Here is a 20,772-nt window from a genome sequence, read left to right on the forward strand (position 1 = left end):
CGATCGTCTTGATGATGAAACCAAGCGTAGGGCTGACACTGTTCACATCCTCGTTCATGATCTTCTTCACAATGGTCGTCTTTCCCGCATTGTCAAGCCCACTGATGCAGTGAGCCTCCGATCTCGCAAAAACTCTTGGAATACGCACAGCATCAAGATTCGCATCTCCTTGTCCTTGAGATGCGCCTTCCGTAGTATTGACAGCATTTTGTGCGTTTCACTTTTCGGGTTCTGTCAGTCTGTCAGGCAGTCAGTCAAGTAAGTGTGGAGCTCGTCCCTTTATCGGCTAAACTGTTTACGGACACTTGCATCTGCCCAAGTGACGGTATTGCATGCTAAAGTAACATCACCGTTATCACGTTGCCTTCCGGCAATTTCGGAAATCTTCCATCTCGCCTGCCACTTTATATCAGTGATTATAATCTGGAAAATCCCTCAGGAAATTTCGTCTAATTATCCGTTCGTCGATTTCATCAGATAGACGTTCATTTGTTGTCTCAAGACACTGTGTATTTGGGTACGTCTTGATGTCGCATCGGTAACTCTTTCCGTAATGTTCTGTTTCCATCGTGGCTGCCTGCAGTTCTCGGTAGGCACTAGCGGTAAACACGTGGGTTGTGTCATGGCAAGGTAAAATTCAATGAGGAAAGAGGTGAGGTGAGGCGAAGCTGGCATGCTCTCGCCAAACTTATTAGGCAGACTCATCACTAGCAAACCGTGACTCAGGCCTTTGGATGCTTCTACATCTCAAGGATATCTTCTTCTTCTTCGTTTTGGTCGCTCCTTCTGCTCCCATTAGCATTGTTTGGGGCCCTCTCGTTCTCTTCCCAGTCAGAAGTATCGGAAACCTGCATCATGAGCCGCACCGCGCGTAATTGGTGCCCGCGCAGTACACTGCCTCCGCTGCCTACATTGATCGAGCTGGACGATGCTACGGTCAAAGATGCTCAGGTCGACACGAAGCTCGCCAAAGAACCCATGACTGGGCAGCAGGAAAAGGACTTCGGAAACCTCTCGGTAAGTGAAGGCGCACCTCGCTTCCCGTGCCGACTTCATACCGCCCCAGAGTGACGGCATATAAGTCTTGTCACTTGCACCCAGTCTTCCCACTTCACCAACTCTTACAACACAACTAACACACAACACTAGCTTAACAAGCCTCAATCTGGACATCGTCACTGGGTGCCATTCGCAGCTGAGGAGAACGATCCCGTACAACCAGACGACCCGGATAGCTGGCTAGCTCGGCAATCCGAATTCTCTAACGTACCCAAGCAACCGCGTCGAAACGGCCGTGGTAAGGCAACCGCTCACCACGCTAGTACCGTCGAACCTGCCAACCTTACTTCTCCAACTACACCCCGCCCCACGGACCCAGTAAATAATCAGAAGCCGCCTAACAAGAGATCCCCGCGCAACAAGAAGAAGAAAATTGGCAACAACATGGCCGGGCCATCCAACGGAAAAGCGAGTGTTTACGTCCCTCCTCACCTCCGCAACCGCAGCTCTGCCGACGGTGGAAAGGCAGACTCTGCCCATGACAGCGGTGTTGCTGTCAATGGATCGCGTTCTACGTCCAATCAGTCGAAGCTCGGGATGAGCAGCAAGCCTGATCTCATCTCGTAAGTCTACCATCGCGCCTCGATGCCGTGACAGACATCATACAATTCAGGTTTACTAACACGTATGCAGCAACGGTGCGAATCATCAGCAAGATTCGTCTGCTTCGTCACCAACAACGTCGCCCAGCAATGGGAAGAACGGGCTGCGTGGATCTGCGATGCCTGAGCCCACCACCTACAACGGCTGGGACCAGCCCAAGGTCGAGTCTCCTCCCACTACCAAAGCTCCGGGAAATCCACGATGGCCCCGAGGTCCACAGCCCTACAAGAAGACAGTCTGGCCCAAGGCAAAAGATATGAAGTATATACCCTCAAGCAGCGACAGTGATGGCGGCGTCGGCTTCAGGTCTGACAGCAATGGAGACCCGGATTACGACGCCAGGAAGCTGACGGACTGGGATGGTAACTGGCTGCCCGCTCCTGAGACTTGGACCGGACGCAAAGGTCACGCAGACCGTCATTTTGGCGCTAACATAGAGCGATGGGCTGCGGCAATCCCTGACGAATACAAGGTCCAAGTTTACCTCCCACCCAACACGTTCACTCTCGGCAAAGAAGTTGCACCTCGCTACTGGCTGGAGGTAAAGATTGAGGGCGACAATCTTAGGACGAACTGGCAGAAACTTGTAACAACGAAGTCCGAGCCTGAACTGGTAGACAACAACGATCTCATCGACTACTTACCTTGGTGGGAGCTTTACGAGGATATCATCTATGAAGAGCACATCGATTCCAGTGACAGCCAGGACCAGAAGCGCCTCACACACGTGTCTAGCTATCTCCACGCTCTGGCAGCTCCAGAACTTAGGGTTGACCCGGAAACGAATGAACCTCATCAGTTAGCTTCCGCTGAAGCCAAGGTCCAGGCAGTGAAGAAGCATAAAGAGGACAAGTATCGCAAAACGATGGCGAAACGGAACCGTCCCATACCAGAGTCAAAGGCTCCTGTTCAACCGATGGTGGACCGTCGGTTGCGCCCTGAAGCCAATATATATATTCGACCCATTCAGGCGATGGATGTCCGGGGCATCGCAGTAAGTTGAATGTCTTGAATTGCATCAGAAACACATGTTCTGCTAACACCGATTATAGGAGATCTACAACTTTTATGTCAGGGATACCATCTTCGCAACCGAGTTCGACGAACGCACTGTGGCTCAAATCGCTGCGAGAATCACGGATATTACCAGCGCAGGCCTCCCGTACCTAGTAGCCGTCTCCAAGAGCAACCAGCACCGGGTCGACCCGGGCTATGTCAACGAAAAGATAGTTGGTTTCATCCACCTCGACGACTTCTGTGGTCAAGCGACTCTATACCGCTACACATTCGAGATGGAGTTGTTTGTCCACCCAGGGTTCGTTTCTAAGGGAATCGGCAAGTGTCTCGTGGATCGACTTTTGGAGATGGTCGATACCAGCTATCGCGCCCGTGGTGGATACGAGTATGTCAACAACTTCGACTATCTCAAGACAGGGCCGTCAAGAGTTGTCAAGACCGTCTTGCTCAACGTTCACCACGAGAATGGCGATGACTTGGATGCTGATTGGCGAGGCAACTTTCTAAGCGCTTGCAAGTTTATCCGAGTTGGTAGACTTCCGAGGGTGGGATACAAGCATGACAAGGTCATCGACGTCTCGATCTTTGCGCATCATACCAAGGAGGATATCGATCCGAGCGCTCGTCCCACTGTAGCGGGTTGAACACGGTAGTACATGTTGCTGCCCAAAACAGTAAGTGGCTTACGCTGATATCAGATATCAAACACTGACAGTGCAGTTGCAAGACGACTTCGCCGTAGCGTCAACCGTTGAGAGCTCCAACCAACGCGGGACCATTGAGCGCGTCTCCTCTTGCACATTCAAAAGTGTTTCATCAAATTGTTTCTTTTTGCTTTGCGTACTGCGAATTCACGGCGAAGAATGCATCATCTTGATGATGAAGCGGGATTTGTTTCTTCCTTCTGGCTGTCCTTTGAGTGTGGTGGAAACACGTGCATCTGGTGGAGTTTTGTGCACATGGACATCAACGGAAGACAGGTTCCGCACGGTGCTCTCAGTGTCTACTACCATGCTCACTATATCATATGTTCTTTCCTGGTCAAATTAGATCTCTACTCTCACGCCTGTATTCCTCGATCGGTGCAACGACCGCGGTGATGTCGTCAACTCCTTGTCGCGTACCGTACCCCACCAAAAAGAAAGGGAGCGCGTCAAACCTCCCCACCCATGACAAGTGACGTCACAACCACCCCGAAGCTTGGAAACGCGCCGCGCCGCGTAACCTGCGCAACTAACATAAAGCCGTTGCGCTCAGGACCCTTAGGCAACTAACTCCATAAACTCCTAGCTCCTACCGCATTTCACATTCTTGAAATAAACAATCAACAAACCTACATAATCCAAGCCACGAGAAACTCAAGAGCCGACATCGTTCATCATGTCAGACAAGGAAGAGCCGCAGCAACAGCACATCCAGACTGAGCCCCAGAATGACGAGCAAGAGGAGAAGAAGGGATCAGGAGGTCTTTTGAGCAAGGTCGGAGACCCTATCGGTACGTCTCCTCTCCTCCCTCCCTACCCTCCCTACCCAGATCACCACCACACCTCCCAACCCATCCAACCTATCCAACCCCTACTAACATCCACACCCACAACAGGCAACGTCCTCGGCACAGCCCTCCGCCCCCTCGGCGCGCCCCTCGAAAAAGGCGTCACAGGCCCCCTCGGCAACGCCCTCGGCGGCACCACGCGTCCCGCACTCGGTCCCCTCATGGGCCACGAAGAAGAAAAGTCTGAGCTGCTGGGCGGCCAGAACAAGGATAGCTATGAGAGTAAGCCGGAGAGTATTGCGGGGAAGGAGCAGACGGGGCAGAATCCGTTGGGCTTGGATCAGACGGGGCGGTGGGGGTTCCAGGATGAGGATGGGGGGAAGAAATAGGTTATAGGTGATGGGGAAGGGTGCTTATGTTCGGGATTGTGGTGTTTTAGTAGAGAATTGTAGGGGTATATTTCTTAGAGATGGTCAAAACTCCACAGGTGTAGTGTTTGAGTGTTAGAACATCTCGCTCATCCCGCTCTCGCCCAAGACACCCTCTTCGTACAGACTCTGCTCCCTCTCTTCGGCATCTCGATCATCATGTATATCTTCCCTCCCCCCTTTCCCTCTAAACGTATCATCGAGCCCCTGCACCGTCCCTACACTATCCCCAAACTCATCTTCCTCCATCCTTTCTTCCTCCCTACTATCCCCATTCAACTCAGGTATCGGCGTCCGTCCAGTGAGTATATCAAACAGACTGTCGTCCGACTCCTCCTGCTCATCCTCGTCGTCTCGCTCGAAGCGCAAGATCTTATCTTTGCCCTCAGGCCACACCAGTACGTGTGCCTGCTGATGACCGAATACGAGTGCGGGTTTCTTGTCTGGTGAGGTGAAGAGCCAGGTTGTTGACCATCGAGGTGGTGCTGCGCCTGCTGGTTTGCTGATTTGCGAGGACAAGGTGAGGATAGCTGGGGGATGTTGGAAAGAAGATTGGTGGGCGGATGTGGAATGAGAAGTGGAGGATGACGGTGAATGGGAGGTGGCGGCTGTGTAGAGGTATACGATGGGCTCGTCTTGGGTCGTCTGGATGAGCAGACGGTTTGGATCGGCGGGATGCCAGAGCAGGTTCTTAACTGGACTGTATTGGATTATTATGCACCGAGGTCGGAGCACGGTTAGATCCCAGATCCACACTGTGCAGGGTGTGCTATCGTCGCGCGTCGCACATAACGTGCCGTCTGCGTTGAAGGTCAACATGCCGATACCCTGCTTCATGAGTCCGGTTTCGTTCTTCTCCAAGGCTGCTTTTGGAGGTGTGACGGGCTGCTGCGACGTTGTGAAGCTGCGGTTGCCCTGGCTGTCGACATATTCGCTGTATACGGGTGCGCTGGGCACGTCTATCACGGGTGTGTGATCCAGGAAAACTACTGGTGCGAAGGTTCGTGTAGAAAGGATACGGACGCGACGGTCCCACCCACCGACAGCTAGACATTCGTTCCCAGGTACCCATTCAAGCGTCTTGATACCCAAGCCTTCCACATCCCACTCGCTGACGTCGTCTGAGGGTTCGCGGGTCATGGCGCGATACAAATGACCGTCAGCAGTGTAGATGTGGAGTTTGTAGCCAGCAGAAGCTGCGTCCCAGACTGCCAGCCAGCGACCGTCGCGACTCCATCTCAGCCCTGCCGCATCGCTTGTCGTAAGCTCGACGCGATTGATGACCTTGTATGTGCCTGGAGCTAGGAGCAACAGAATATCAGCGCCTGCTGCACGACATAGCAGTGCCAGAACGCCGCCTCTCCGTCTTCCACCTCTTGAGTCTGTATCCTCGCCAGGCCGGTAGCCCCAGCCCTTTCCGTCTTTGCCTACAAATTTCGGGTCGCGTATCTCTACGGCCCTGCCAGTCTTGAGACACCATATCTTGGCACATGCGGTGAAGTCGCTCCAGACAATGACTTCATCCTCGTTTGCGCCAAACTCGGCATGCACGTTCTTGCCCATGCCGCCCGAGCCATTGCTTATCACGGCGTTCCATTTTTCGTCGCGAAGATCGTATACGCGCGTTGTGTCGTCGTCGGAAATGAGGACGCGGTTCGAGCATGGTCGCGGTGTGCGTGAGGATCGACGGGGTGGTGTCGAGTTGGGTGAGGGTCGCGACGTGGACGAGGTCAGTGGTGGTAGGGTAGGTGCTGACCAGGCGATTCTCGAGTTTCTAAGATCATGACTTGAAGGTATCGCTATACTCCGCACGATGTCCAAGGTGGTAAGGCAGCGTATCTGCAAGCGCGCGCCATTGAGGCATGCGGCGTGTGTCGCGGTCGGCGATGGGACGGAGGCATTCGTCGCTGGCACTGATCAATAACTGCCGAGGCGTATGACCTTCGCGTTATGCTCACATTTGAATTGCGGGGTTACGACGATGTCTTCCATCGTCAACACAGTCTTATCAAGCATGCGACGAGAATGTTTGGATTCGGTAAACAAGGGCAGGTGCGGATGCAGGCCAATGGGAGTCCAAAGACGCCGCAATTAGCGTGGTTTCGGGCCTCGAAGCTCAGTGCTGCGGGCGGTCAAATAGCGGACTTCCACACGTTCACTCACGCAAAGCCGCTCAGAAAGCAAGACATCTTTCATTATACCAAAGAATTTATTCTTCTTCCAATCATAACCGTAACAGCAACGAGGGTATCGGCATGCACTCCAAGTCGACTAGGAAACGCTCCAAAACACGCCATCAATCGTCCTGGGTATACTTTAGATGCAGTAGATCCAATCTCAGAACCCAATCATACTGTGTAGAAGTGGAAAAGGAAATAAACCAAACGCTTGCTTGCTAGATCGCTCAATCCAAATCGTCCATCTTCATTATCATTGTCGCGTCAGGGCCGCTCATGTCTGGTACACTGGCGCCTTGATCAAGATGCTCTTGCCGCGAATCTGTACAAAGACACCAGCGGACATACGCACACGTGGTGGCGGCGCTTCGTCCTTTGGTCCACCAGAGCTACCCGGCGGATGTTGCGTAAGACTTTGCTGGCTGCCACCTTGACCGAGCGACGATTCCCGCTTGCCCAGAGTAGCAGGAGAAGCCGTCGGCTTCTTTGACCCACCAAAACCGAACATGCCGCGCTTCTTATCTTCTCTTGGTGGTTGGCTTCCCTGTAGCTGTGCTTGCTCTTGTTCCGCTAACGACATGTTGTCGTCAGGTCTGGAAGCCATGCTTCTGATCGAAGCTCTGTCGGCATCGTCCCGCTCCACGATGGGCGCCGTCAGCGCGGGGATGCCGGACTCGATCTTCATGAAATCGGGAACTATGCTATGATCAGGATAAAAGTACTCGATGTGTACTTCACGGCTTTCAAGGGGCAAATGTTGTGCGATGCCAATGGCGAGTTCGATGATCATAGGCACACCTCCATTGAGATCTGGAGGCGCAGGGTCATTCAAGTGCATTTGGAGGAACGCAATGAGCTTCTCGTTAAGTGTTTCAGTGAGCGCCTCGCGATTGGCTGTGGCCTGTGGTGCTCTCAAAGTGTCGGCAAGGCCCTCCAGTGTGGCCAGCCGCCAGTTGATAATCTTCGCAGCAAGCGTGTCTTCATCCTCGGCGCTATGACACGGCGGCGAGAACTTGCGGATGTTGGAGACGATTGACTGCAGTTGCGTCGAAAAGCCCGGCTCAAGGTCTGGGTGGAAGTACTTTTCGAATATGTTCTCCACCAGCCACTGCGAGATGACAGCGCGGCCGATAGCCGTCATTTCTTGCTTGCCTGTCTCGACAGCTGTCTTGTTGACTACCTTGTGTAGCCACGTAGGTATACTCTTCCAGTCTTTGCGAATCGAGAAGGACAGCTGTGCTATCAATCCGTCCAATCGGTTGAAGCGTGTTGCATATTCGGTGTCATCCCAGGATGTACGAGACAAAGACAAACGCTGGTTTGCGAGGGTGTTCTGTAGCTGATGGACCTGTGATTGCTGCTCGAAAAAGTATCGCTTGACCTTTTGGTACTTTTCGCCTGTATTATGTTAGATGCAATCGGCTCGTCCAAAGAGAATGTACTCACGTAAAACGTCGTGCTCTTTTTGTAGCTTCTCAATCTCCTCCTCTGACATATCGGCGACAGATGTCCTCGGCGGTGGCGTTGCCCGTCCCATTTCTGAGACCTGCTGGGGCTGCTTCTCACCGCGGTATGGCTGTCCTTGCGAAGCTGTTGGAACGACGTTAGCGTCGAATGTTGCCAGGCCCGGCGACACGGGCGGCTGACCGTGGGGCTGACCTTGAGCGGGAGGCTGTGAAAGCATGGACGACTCTCGCGACGTTGCGCCCGGCTGTGGTTGGCTGCCATCGTTCGCTTTCCTGATGGTGTTCCTAGCACTGCTCTGAGCACTAGGCGCCATGTTGTCGTGCGCGTGCGGGGGTGTTATGTTGGTCGGTAGTAGATCGGACGACTGGGGATGCTGCGCGTCGTAGGGCTGGTGGGACGGCGGCTGGAGGGGAGACGGCGGGGCGAGCTGGTGGGACGAAGGGGGACGGCGCTGCGACTCGATCGACTGGGCCTCTTGCGCGATCTGAGGATGCTGGCGAGACGCCTGTGGGGGCTGCAGGTCAAGCTGCTGCTGCGAGGCTGGCCGGCCAGGTTGAGGCTGTTGCTGCTGGTCTTGATGCGGCTGAAGCTGCGACGCAAACTGCTGCGGATAGAGCGTGTTCTGCTGCGCGTTGTCTAGCGGCGAGTGGCCCTGGGCCTGGAGTTTAGCTTGCTGCTGTTGGTACAGGTAGTAAGTTTGCTGGATGTCTTGCGAGACTGGGCCACCTTGGCCGTGCAGCTGAGCGTTCTGGAGCAGAGGGCTTGGCACGGTTTGTGGGTTGAAGGCCTGGTAGTCGCCCGGGGCTTGTGGGTGCTGGACAGCTGGCTGGTAGCTCTGGTATTGCTGTTGCTGTTGCTGTTGCTGGTGCCGTGGCTGCTGGAGACCCTGGCCCTGGTGTTGCTCAGGGCTGTATTGGTCTACCCCGCCTTGGGTCGAATAGCTGCCCTCCGTGCTTACCCTGTCAAGTGGGGGCCGATTGTACGGCTGCTGTTCCTGACGCGGCTGCGGCGCAAACTGCTGAGGCTGCTGCAGGCTCTGTTGGTACTGAATGTCCTTGGGCGGTACCTGGGGCGTATCGTCTTTCTGCAAGAAGGGGTCGAGGTTGTCTTCGTCTTGCTCGTTCGAGGCGGGCAGATGAGCAGTCGACCCTTGGTGCTGGTGCCACTGCTGCACACGGCTCTCTTCCTGCGCCTGATACTCCTGCGCGCGGGGGTCGCTCTTCCGGACTGACTGTCGCCTGCCCAGACCGTTCTTCTGTGCTTTGGCTTCCTGGTCTTTGTGCCCTTTGACTCCGGCTGCGATGCGACTGCGCAGCGATGGCTTCTTGGCTTCTGGCGTGTATGCAGAAGGCGCAGGCTGGGGCTGATAGGGGCCGCGATGAGGCGATTCAGCACCAGACACTGGCGCGGGGCCGGGTTGTTGCTGGTAAACCTGCGACGGCGACGACTGACCCAGAGGGAGATGGGCACTCAACCTGTGACTTGTCGTGCGCTGAGGAAACTGTTCTCTATATTGGCTCTGCAGCGGAGCGCCAGCCGAGACCTGCTGTTGTTGCACAGGAGGCTGCTGAGCCTGTACAGGCGCCTGCTGGCTGTCTGAAGTATGGTATCGCTGCGCGGCGACGTGCTCGTTCACTGCCAGCGCTTGCCCGTCAGCGGCGCCGGCGATTGGGCGCCCAAATGCTTCCTTACCAGGTGGTACGGGCGAATGCTGCCCTGACGAGGAAATGTCGACAGATTGGTGCGACCGATTCGACTTGGTCCATGGAAAGTTAGGCATCGCAGTGTTGACTGCTTCAAGCTCCGCCTCAGAGCAGGTTGTCGATGGCGGGGCGGAGACGACGCGCTCAGCTAATAATAAAACGAGACTGAGCAACCATAGACTATACCCGGGTAAGACTGCATCGCGCGGTTGGACAGCTTTCCTCAAGTACAATGCATCGAGCTACATAGATGCACGGCGTAGGTGATCAGCCCAAGCCGCCGCACGTGCAGGCATGCGGAACTAATGGAATGGCATGGAGAAGGCAAGACCAGTCCCGGTGCAGCTAACACCGGACCAAGTTGCTGATATCGCGAGCCGTGGCAGTGCTGCTATTGCCAATTCCCTGCAGGCTGGCTCTAACTCCTTTCTGCTGTTCAAGGCTTCCAAGGCGCAATCGACGTTTCGTCTTTCCCGTTCTGTGCCTGCACTCCCGCATCCCAGTGACACAAGGAGACGGCAGCAAACGTCGCTGGATCCAGATACATACACTGTGCCCATAGCCCGGCGGATGGAACCTGCAAACAAGAACGCCAAGTGGGGACAGCAGCTGTTAGTCTAGGCGGCGTTGCAAGCCCTCCTCTGCTCAACGTGCCTGAAGCTGCAGCCGCCCCTGCGTATCGCCTGGGGTATGCAAACTATACATATCGCGTCTCATTATTGTACACTGAGTGGTTTGCTTTTCTTGTGCGATCGTGACATTTGCGACGTGTTCGAAGAGCTCAATGCCTAGAGTGGCAGATTGCATCATCACTATTACGGACTATCTCAAAGCGAGCGGATTTGCATCATCGCGCTCCTGTTCCCTCAGCTCCGAAAAATGTCATGGGGCTATTTTTGGCGTCTGACATGTGCTAGCCGCGTTAGACTAGCTTGCCTTTCCTTTCGGTTCTGATGCCTGTGTAAGGTTTCCTAAGCTTCCACGTTACACCACTTTCACACAAATCTCAACACAAGGCTGAGGTCTCGAAAAGCTGACCATCAGCCACTTCATGCACGCAATATAGCCAAACTCAATTGTCGGTCTCTCCGACACCTCACCGGCATTGACCGGACAACGAACCACGCGAGCGTATGCCGGTGAGGCGGTTATGCACGCCTCCTTGGAGGTGCGTGGGGACTACTGTATGCGCAAGTGCGGCGCTGCCAGGAACGATCTCTGTATGAGACATTGTTACGCGCTTCTCTTCTCGATCGTACTTCTAGTATTGATGCAATGCCGAATCATCTCGCAAGAGGTATGCTAGGAGCTTACTCAGACCATAGGTAAAGCGAACCCTGATATTCGCACGCGCGCGAGTTTAATTTTTACCGCAATACTTCTCAACAAGAGCAGATTCTCATGTCGGTACCGTATGGATTGCGGAAGTTGTAGGTAGCTCGTCGTCACGGATCATCGCGCTACCACTGAACGACAACCAAAATGTAGCCTTGTGATCTCGCACAAAGCGTCTATAGGCAAACTTGGACTACGATTAAGTGAACTTTCAATCACTACGTAATGGGATTGCGCAATTCTTAGTGCCGTTGCCCGAAACTTCTCCACTGAAACTTTACGGGCGTTTTCCTTACTACGACCACTTCAATACAAACTACAGATTTCTCCAACCTTCTCTCTCGACCATGGCCGATCAACAGGTGTTCCGATTTCTCGATCTACCAACAGAACTGCGCTTGATGGTCTACAATTTACTCCCGGTCAAGACGAAACACCATGTCGTTCGTACCAACGATTTTGCTTTCTGGTTCAACAACTCTCACTATCACTCTACTCACTTACCTGAGCGTTTTCTCGAAGAGGGAGCACATTTCCAGACTCCCTCCTCGAAATGGCCTGTATACTCCATGACGATAGTTTCCAAGAAGATCCCTGGCCTAGCTATCCTCGGTACCAGCCAAAAGATCCATCTAGAAGCTGGTGAAGTGCTACATCCAAAGTTACGAGCCATCAGCAAACTACCAGCACAGATTATCGTCAACAGTATCTCTCTCGGCAGTCTCGCGATGAATGATGTGGTGACTCGATTGTCATACGCAAACACAACCTACTGGACCAACAAAAGCCGTCTCCTGGACTGGCGCGTAGCAGCACCTGAGTTGCGCCCAGGAAACGAACCCAGATCTCGACCCGTTCACGTAGCCATACGCAATTTGTTCATCGACAGAGACACAGCCGACGCATCGACAGACAACTTCAGGATGCAGTGCCTGCGGAACTGCTTCTATTGGTCACTTAGACTTGAATCAGCCATACATGCCGCGAGCTGCCCTACAGATGGCTCCTTCCCGCACATTGACCAGCATTTACATCTCCGTATGGCTGGATTGACTTCGCAGGAGGAAAAGGCTTACGACACATTTCGACCTCTGGACCGTGAAAGTTTTGGAAGATGCTGTCGTTGCAGGTCTACCTCGCTCATCGACAGCGGTGAGATAATTGGTGAAGTGGAATGGGAGGACGAATGGGCGGAACATGAGAGCTACCAATAAGGGCTATGATCGTCGGATAACGCAGAAGAGAAGTAGTATTACACATGAGGATGTCGAGCTGAATACTACTACTCAATCTTGGCGAGCAACCATCGATAACAATGGACGCTGAGAATGGAACCTGAAAAGATACTCGAGAACGACTTCCGTAGCAGTGTCAGTCGCGCCACACAATACACTAATCTCAAAGTAATCTTACCTTCACTTCTACTTCGGGTCTGTGCGCCCACTGATTGTACTGCGCCTAAATGGCACTCGTTTTCCATTCGTACCTCCCACCACACCGCATTAATACATTACCCAGGTTGACCCAAGCGCCGTACCCTCCAGCAAACTAACGAGGTCTTTATACGTCGAAGTCATGAAGGTATCAACCACCGACCTACCTCCGCCTCAGACTGCCACGATGGAGTCATCAGAACAACCACGCCGCCCATTATCCACTTTACTCTACCCAAGAACAGCGGATGCGCCGTCAGCATACGGAACATCACCCCAACTCCCGACAATCCCACAAGAACCTGAGGCGCTATCATACCCACCTTCACCACCGTCAAACGCGCATCAAGAACATCCAACACCACCCTCACCACCAACCTCCCCACCCCTCATCGTCATCCACCCCGCCCCAGAACCCACCCCACCCACCTCACCAACCTCGCCTTTCCCAGAAAGTCTCCCACCGCGCCCCCAACCCGCACAAAACGGAACCCTCATATCCCGCCTCTTCAAGCGCGCACCCGCCCACCCCGATGACATAGAGCTCGGTCCGCTTCCTCAGTCTCACCCACAAGAGACTCCTGTTACGGACGCGGAGAAGGAACGAGAGTACAGGAGGAAGAAGGTGTTGTTCATTTATATGATTTGGGGAGTGCTTCTCGTGCTTGCGATATGCGGGATGGTGGTTGGAGCGCAGATGTATAGGGGGAAGGTTGGTGATGAGGGTGGTGGTGAGAAGGTTAATAACTTTGAGGTTGTTGATGAGAGTGGGGAGGTCGTGGGAGGTGGAGGATGATGGGGAATTGTGGCTGGTTAAGGGACGTACATTGAGTTGGAAGCACGTGGGTTGAAGCACTGTAGACGCCATACTTTCATAACAAAGCTACTGACCAGGTACTTTCATGATAGAGGATAGAATGATAAAAGGTAGTTAGCTTCACGAAGACATGGTGCGAGAAGGTCGCGCTGGATAGGCTTTGTTCTATAGATCCTATAATAGAAAAGGGAAGAATTTGCTCAGTCTTATCCAATACTCTAGATGACCTTGCATTTCAGGAATTTGCGTTCGAACGCCTCGAGACCTGGCCTAGATGCTCTTTCACTTTCGCTTTCACGGCCGCCCGCTCTTTTCTTGTTAAGCTAGCTCCCGAGGTCTCGTCTACCTTCGCGCAAAGACTTCTTCTATCCACTACCAGCTGCGCAAAGACTACGGCATCTACACTGCTATCTCCTACGCCGCAAGGCCTGTTACCCTACGGTATGTCTAATAGTCTTCGTTCTAATAGTTCTGCAGAACAGTCGCTCTCATTTACTATAGACGACTTCGATAGTAAGACAGATTATAACGAGGACCTCGACAGCTTCTACGACTATAATTACGGCGACTTCAACGACGATGAGAATAGTTCCAATCAATACAATCACTTCTACGGCCGACACAACACCTACAAGTCCAGCAAGTTCAACAAGGTCGCATCCGTTCCACCCAATCCGCCCACCATGTCCTACGAGCATCATTTGCGCCACTACAAAGTAAACCCCGACACATTTTCCCGCGCTGTCCGGTCCATCGTCTGCTTAGTCTTCATAACCGCCTTAGTCCTGGTAACATCGCTCTTACCAGAGACAACAATCTCCTCAGTCAAACTCATGGGCTTCCTGCTGGTCAAGACTGCACTAATTTTGCTCAACATAGCTATTTTCCTGCTCAAGATTAGCTGCAAAATCTTGTTCCATCTTATATTAGCGGTCGTGTTCAGAAGGTGATGAGAGATCATGAGGCGAACGGCTGGAAACAAGCATAAAGGGAGAGAGACGATAAGACACGAAGGCATTAGAGGCAAGAAATTGAGATGAGTTGGATTTGTTCAGGGTCAAATGCAGATTGCTTCAACGTCCATGGCGTGCTTCCAAGCGTTCGGATCGATCGAGACGAAATCGAATTTACTAAATGGCATCATTTGCTGTTTATACATAAACTCGAAACACGTACTCAATCTCATCCGACAGTTCAGGTGATCTCACAGTCCAGAAAGTCGCGTTCAGATCTGGTCCAGGCGCTCTTTCCTCTTCACGTTGCCCAGGTGCCGCCTGCTCACTATTCCCTCGTTGCGCTAGCTCTCTTATATACCACAGCTCAACCACTGCCACCTATTGCTGACTGCGCAAGATCCAACTATCTACACTGCCCCGGGCCATCTACCACGCTGCCATGAGTCTGTTGCCCACTAACACCACTGTAACGATCCTTCCTAACTTCCCAGCAGAACGGCCACTCTCACCCGCCATGAACACCCCCGATAGCGAAACCGACTATCCCACGGACAATATCCTCTCGAGCACAGGGTCTGACGAACGCTGCGGCGACGACGATATCTGCGGCGAAGGTGACTTCTGCGGTAACGACTCCGACTCCGATCACGGTCACACTCACACCACCTACATCAAGATCAAGTCCAAAAACGGCGCATCTAGCCGGGTGAAGCCGCCCACCGTCTCTGTCAAACATCGTTCGCCTCATTCCAGAGTAAAGCGCCGTGATTATACCAGTGACCGCGAGTTCACCGTCTGCTTCCTCATGATCCTGGTCATTCTGGCACTCTTGTTTCCTGAGGGAACATCTGTTTCCTTCAAGGTTATGGGCTTCGTACTGGCCGAGATTACATCAATTCTGTTCGAGGGAAAAATTCTCCGGTTTGTATTAGCTGTAGTGTTGTTTGTTGCGGCGTCCGTAAAGCGGCAGGGCTGAAAACAAGCAGAATGGGAGAAAAGGAGCAGGAGACAAAGAACAAGGGTGTCGAAGGAAAGGAGATGAAATGAGACGTACTTGTTCTTATTCAAAGGGAACACAGATTGCTTCCACGCGCAGGCATCACGGAGACAGAATCGAAGTTACTAGATGGTATCATTTGCTGTAAATGCATGAGTGGAGTGAGTCGACTATTACTGGGTCTCCTCTACATATCCCAAGGCCTCTCCAACCTTGACCTTCATTCCTTGTTCAATGTTCCACTTGAACCCACCTTTCCTCTCCATACCAGTGAAGCCCTCATCGAGGCTGGGTCTTATGCCCTTTGGCGCCTCGAACACCAAAACGATGGTACTTCCTAGCTGGAATCCACCCATCTCCTCACCGCGCTTGAGGGAATAACCTCCCAATACGCGACTAGCGGAGGTGTAGGAGGCCTCAGCAAAGCCGGAGTAGGGTTCTCCCCTCGCTGCAGCTTCTTCCGCGGCGCGGTCAGCGGCAGTGTCGGTGGTGAGGCTGTTGGTGCGGAGTTCGCGATCGAAGTTGATCTTGATAGATCCGACGTTGGTCGCGCCGACTGGTGTGTAGGAGAAGAAACCCCAGCGCCAGCGACCGAGCAGGACAACGCGCTCGTTCAAGGTGAAAAGACCGGGCATGGTGCGTTGTAGGTATGGAGATACACTGTATAGTTCACCGGCGAAGTGACGGCGCGACTCGACGACCCATGATACCGGAGAGTGGAAACGGTGGTAGTCGCCTGGAGCGAGGTATACGACACAGTAGTAGAGCGCGGTAGGTGTCTTATTGGATGCCGGTGCCCACCAAGGTCGCTCAGCTTCACTCAAGGCCATCTCGGCGCGTACTTCGGCTTCTGAAGAAGCAGCAGGTGCGGTAGACTGGTCCGTGGGCATTTCAGATGGCTTCCCGCCTTTGGGCCAGGGTCCAGAGAACAGGTTGGGTAAGGTATACGAGATACCGTTCACGTTTGCGAATTCCTCGTCTGCGCGGACAGTATCCTCTTCGTCCTTCGCTGTCTTCTCATGCTCGCTTGTGACGACCTGAGAGTTCGCGACGTTTTGGGCGGGTGTGCTGGGCTTGGTGGAGCCTAGAAGCGCATCTAAGCTGTATGTCACGCCTTTGACTTGTTCGACTTCGCCGTGCTCGATGGTGCCGAATTGGATGACTTTGCCGTCTGCGGGAGAGAGGACGGCGTTGGGGTTCGGGTCGAGAGGGCGGACTCCGGGTTTTAGGGTGCGGTAGAAGAAAGCAGCGAGATTGGGGTAGACGTGGAGATCGGGCTCGGAGACTTCAGAGAGGCTGCGGCTTGTTAGCATGGAGCATCGCTACTGGGTGGTAGTTGCTGACTTGACACCGAAAATCCAAGAGTAGAGTTTAAAGCCGGGTACGCGAAGGTAGTATGGAATGTCGATTTCGTTGAAGCGTCCCCAAACTCGCGAGAGGGCCTTGAGAGGTAGCGTGGACATGACCTGAACAGTCCATGGCCCGCTCGGCCGTATCCTCTCGCGCCTCTTCGGTCGGCCCTGGTTGTCCACTGCACCTTCCTCGCCATTCTGTCTCTCAGCCTCGGTGTGCTTCTCCCTTCGTTGTATGCGATAGAGCTGGAATGCGCCGAGGAAGCCGACGCCGAGTGCAATTGGTATTGGCTCCCATTTTATCTTGGTGTTCTTGAGTGCGGAGTTCAGCCGTGACCTGAAAGACTCTTTCCTGTGGAAGTTCTGCTCATATGTTGCGCGCGTGGAGGAGAAGGTGCGAGACGGGACGGAGAGGCGCGCCTGTCGGTGTGTGGGCGTCTGGAATCGCGGACGGAGAGGGGCTCGCATGAGCTGGCGCGAACAGGAAGACGCCATGGCTATGTTGTATGCATTGGTCTCGAGTATTGCAGTGCAGAAGACGGCCAATTCCCCAGCGACGAGATGACGGCTATGGCGTCGCGTGGTGGGAAAATCAACTTCCTCGGTTGACCAATGACGTATCCATCGGCGACAGGGCTCTAGCGCGCAACGGCGTCTACCGCTGGACATGGACAGTTCAATGCATCGCGTGCGCAGGTCAAGCTTCTCGAAACATCCAAAGTCGAGGCGGCACTGACGCTCAGATTATCCGCCTGGACTTCATAGCAGATGGCAGGCGCGACCGTAGTCCTAAGCTGATACCAGGCTCTAATTCGGACACGTCGTCACTTCCCGACTTCCACCTGCACTCTTCACCTCGCACCATAGTCCCTCACTACACACAGCGGCCATGGCGGAAGAAGCGCAGACAGTCAACCTCAAGATCCTTTCACCCTCGTCTGACTTCGAGGGTGGTGTGAACCTCGCAGACGTCCCCGCTTCCACCACGGTCAAAGAGCTCCGGAGCCGCATACAGGATGCCGCGCCCTCGAAGCCTGCCCCAGAGCGCATGCGCCTCATCTACCGCGGCAGAGTAGTGGCCAATGATGCCGATACACTGAGCAACGTGTTTGGCGTTGACAATGTAGGGTCGCCAACCACGTGCAGTAGACCCACGCTGATGGTGAATACAGCTACGTGAGAACAAGGACCAGAGCCTCCACTTGGTACTGCGGGAGCTCCCGACTACTGGGAACCCTCCAACGTCACCTACGCCACGATCCGCGACTGTCCCGAACCCTTTCCGCCCTGCGCAAGCCCCGGCTGTACCCGCAAACCCTCTGCAGACGAACCCATTCCGCGCGCTGCCACAGGCTCGACCGCACTCGCTCCCACCACTACCACCGCACCACCATCATATCCCGGGCCAAGCAAACGCGGTTCCCATCCCTCTCCCTCTTCCCCCACAGCTGCAACAACAGTTCACGCAGGCCATGGCGCAACAGGGACAGCAGAATGACGAGCAGACCCCAGACTCGACATCTCAGCAGCCAGGACCAGACGCACCGAGACCCGCGGATGTCGCCCAAGGACTGCCCAATCTCCCTGGAAATGGCGACCAACCACTACGACGCGAAGGCGTGGGTCCCAACGGGGCGCGATGGACAGTCACATACAACCAGGTCAATATACCTGCGCAGATTCGACAGCCTGTTCCTGCATTCGGTCTTGCTCCACCGCTAGCGTTTGGTCGTCCACCGGTCCCGCCAGGCGTTATTCCCTCAATGGGCCACGACAGTACCCAGCGCTTGTTGCCACGCATCCAGACAATCTTCCAGGAAGCACAACGCGAGATGGAAAACGTGCGAACCTTGCTGCAGCCTGCGCGCCCATCAGAGACACAGACTGATCGACTTTCAATTTCAAACACCTCTCCCCTGAACCTACCGGTTTGGCGAATTGACCACATCCGTCAACACCTGAACACCATCAACCAGAACTTGAACGTTGTCGAGCGGGCCCTCGCCCTTCTCCCTACAGAACCCGAGGTGGTAGCGCTGAGACGCTCAGTAACCGAGATCAGAGTGGACGCACTAGAGTTGAACATCATACTCGATCGTCAACAAGGCGGAAGCCCCAGTCGATCAAGCATGTCCACAGCCATCAACACTCCGATTCTCGGACCTTCCTCTAGCACCATACCAGGCGCCCCGGTTATGACTCCAGCTGTGCCTACTACATCTCAACCACGGACCCAGAACACTACCCAGGCAATGCCTACAGATGCGCCAACGGAGTTGTTTCTTTTATCGAGCCCTCAGGGCCCGGTTGGCGTTCTATTTGACCAGCAAGGCACATACACCACTGCCCCCATGGTCTCGACACTTCCATTTCAGAGTTTTACGAACCAATTTGCTCAGAACAGACAGCTCCTCAATGGACTTGGACAGCAGATAGCACGGGGGAATCCGCCCCCTAACCTTGAGCTGCACAGGCAACTAGCCAACATGAGCCAGACCCAACGTCGGGACTGGATCCAGAATCAAAACCAAATCCAAAACCAGAATCAGAATCAAAATCAGGATCAAGATCAGAATCAGAACCAAAATCAGAATCAGAACGCGAACGTAAACGTAAACCAACCAGAAGAAAACGATCGTATGGTCAACGTCGCTGGGCATATGTGGCTGATCTTCAAGCTGGCAGCATTCGTTTACTTCTTCTCAGGAGGTGGTGGCCTCTATAGACCTATCATGCTTGGTATCGTCGCAGGTGTGGTTTACCTAGCACAAGCCGGCATGTTTCAAGAGCAGTTTAATGTTGTTCGTCGTCACTTCGAGGCTCTTCTCCCTGTTGGAGCCTTGGCCGAACGCGTGGCTCAGCCCAACAACCAGCGCCAAACGCAACATCGAGGTAACCTATCACCCGAGGAAGCTGCGAGGAGAATACTGCAGCAGAGGAGAGATCAGAGATTTGGATGGGTCAGGGACAGCATGCGTACAATCGAACGCGCTTTTGCGCTGTTTGTTGCCAGCTTGTTTCCTGGTGTTGGAGAGCGGATGGTCCACGCGCAAGAGGAGAGGGAGAGACTCGAAAGGGTGGCAGCTCGAGAAGAGAGGGAACGCCAGGAGGAAGAGGCGAGAAGAAGGGAGGAAGAGGCCCAAGCACAGCGCGAGCAGAGAGACCAAAAGAAGACCGAGGCCGATCTCGAGCCACAAGATGAGTCGAATGCAAGTGTAGGCACCAAGGGCAAGGAGAGGGCAGCGACAGAGGAAGAGGCTACTGCTTCGGGTCCTTCTTCATGATTTTATAAAGCGACATCATTACACGGAAGTAGCAATGCTCAGACAGATACCCTTGCATGAAGTCAATACATATTTCATTCACATTGCACCCTGGAATATGTCTCATCCGGTGCTACCTACCAAACCTGGGTGCCACATCAGTCTTGTATACGCTCGCCGGCAGTGAGCTATATAGTACGTGGAGAGTCTATCATACCTTCAGTCCGATCATATTATTTCAAATCATGTTCCGGTATGGATAATCTCTGTCGGCGGCGATGCAGAATATTGCGAATGTCTGACCCGGGGCGCGCCTGCCATGTTAGACAAGGGTCCATACTAGCGCACAACCAGCTAGCTTACCTCCACACGTGGATTGATGCACCGAGTAGCTCTCCGGCACCTCCATCTTCTTTCCTTTTTGCCTAACATCGCATCACAGGATCGGGTCTTAGAAACATTCTTTTCGGAGCCCAGCGAACAGGCCGTGCTTGCTCTACATATTCGACGCTGCAGACCACATACGGTTAGCCACACTATGCCGGCGGCTTCCAGTCCAGGCAGAGGAACAGCTGTATATCATCGCGCAACATAGAGAAGCGTCAAAGAATGAATGCCAAACAAGCGGCATGTCTGAATTGCCGCAAAAGCAAAATCAAGTGTCGGCGCGAAG

General features: G+C 53.8%; 8 protein-coding genes across 8 annotated transcripts; 5 read left to right on the forward strand and 3 right to left on the reverse strand.

Moving 5' to 3' along the window:
• Positions 1-855: 855 nt before the first annotated feature.
• Positions 856-3,323, forward strand: J4E78_008962 (uncharacterized protein; the record flags this gene model as incomplete). Its single annotated transcript, XM_049369560.1, has 4 exons — positions 856-1,017; positions 1,150-1,622; positions 1,693-2,656; positions 2,715-3,323. 4 exons carry the CDS (start codon positions 856-858, stop codon positions 3,321-3,323), a joined length of 2,208 nt encoding a protein of 735 aa, XP_049218884.1.
• A 736-nt stretch (positions 3,324-4,059) lies between these two features.
• J4E78_008963 (uncharacterized protein) lies at positions 4,060-4,560 on the forward strand (the record flags this gene model as incomplete). The annotated part of the gene is made up of 2 exons (XM_049369561.1): positions 4,060-4,174; positions 4,280-4,560. 2 exons carry the CDS (start codon positions 4,060-4,062, stop codon positions 4,558-4,560), a joined length of 396 nt encoding a protein of 131 aa, XP_049218885.1.
• A 114-nt stretch (positions 4,561-4,674) lies between these two features.
• On the reverse strand, positions 4,675-6,162 carry J4E78_008964 (uncharacterized protein; the record flags this gene model as incomplete). Its single annotated transcript, XM_049369562.1, has 1 exon — positions 4,675-6,162. One exon carries the CDS (start codon positions 6,160-6,162, stop codon positions 4,675-4,677), a length of 1,488 nt encoding a protein of 495 aa, XP_049218886.1.
• An 888-nt stretch (positions 6,163-7,050) lies between these two features.
• J4E78_008965 (uncharacterized protein) lies at positions 7,051-10,023 on the reverse strand (the record flags this gene model as incomplete). Its single annotated transcript, XM_049369563.1, has 2 exons — positions 7,051-8,174; positions 8,223-10,023. 2 exons carry the CDS (start codon positions 10,021-10,023, stop codon positions 7,051-7,053), a joined length of 2,925 nt encoding a protein of 974 aa, XP_049218887.1.
• Positions 10,024-12,901: 2,878 nt separating this feature from the next.
• J4E78_008966 (uncharacterized protein) lies at positions 12,902-14,481 on the forward strand (the record flags this gene model as incomplete). The annotated part of the gene is made up of 4 exons (XM_049369564.1): positions 12,902-12,906; positions 12,955-13,492; positions 13,911-13,972; positions 14,046-14,481. 4 exons carry the CDS (start codon positions 12,902-12,904, stop codon positions 14,479-14,481), a joined length of 1,041 nt encoding a protein of 346 aa, XP_049218888.1.
• Positions 14,482-15,001: 520 nt separating this feature from the next.
• Positions 15,002-15,534, forward strand: J4E78_008967 (uncharacterized protein; the record flags this gene model as incomplete). Its single annotated transcript, XM_049369565.1, has 2 exons — positions 15,002-15,408; positions 15,474-15,534. The coding sequence occupies 2 exons, from the start codon at positions 15,002-15,004 to the stop codon at positions 15,532-15,534; spliced, it is 468 nt and encodes a 155-aa protein (XP_049218889.1).
• A 123-nt stretch (positions 15,535-15,657) lies between these two features.
• J4E78_008968 (uncharacterized protein) lies at positions 15,658-17,331 on the reverse strand (the record flags this gene model as incomplete). The annotated part of the gene is made up of 2 exons (XM_049369566.1): positions 15,658-16,780; positions 16,829-17,331. The coding sequence occupies 2 exons, from the start codon at positions 17,329-17,331 to the stop codon at positions 15,658-15,660; spliced, it is 1,626 nt and encodes a 541-aa protein (XP_049218890.1).
• A 394-nt stretch (positions 17,332-17,725) lies between these two features.
• On the forward strand, positions 17,726-20,120 carry J4E78_008969 (uncharacterized protein; the record flags this gene model as incomplete). Its single annotated transcript, XM_049369567.1, has 2 exons — positions 17,726-17,959; positions 18,009-20,120. 2 exons carry the CDS (start codon positions 17,726-17,728, stop codon positions 20,118-20,120), a joined length of 2,346 nt encoding a protein of 781 aa, XP_049218891.1.
• Between the last annotated feature and the right edge of the window lie 652 nt (positions 20,121-20,772).

This window comes from Alternaria triticimaculans (assembly GCF_023758025.1).
Source record: "Alternaria triticimaculans strain BMP 0046 chromosome Unknown scaffold_17, whole genome shotgun sequence".
Taxonomy (NCBI): domain Eukaryota; kingdom Fungi; phylum Ascomycota; class Dothideomycetes; order Pleosporales; family Pleosporaceae; genus Alternaria; species Alternaria triticimaculans.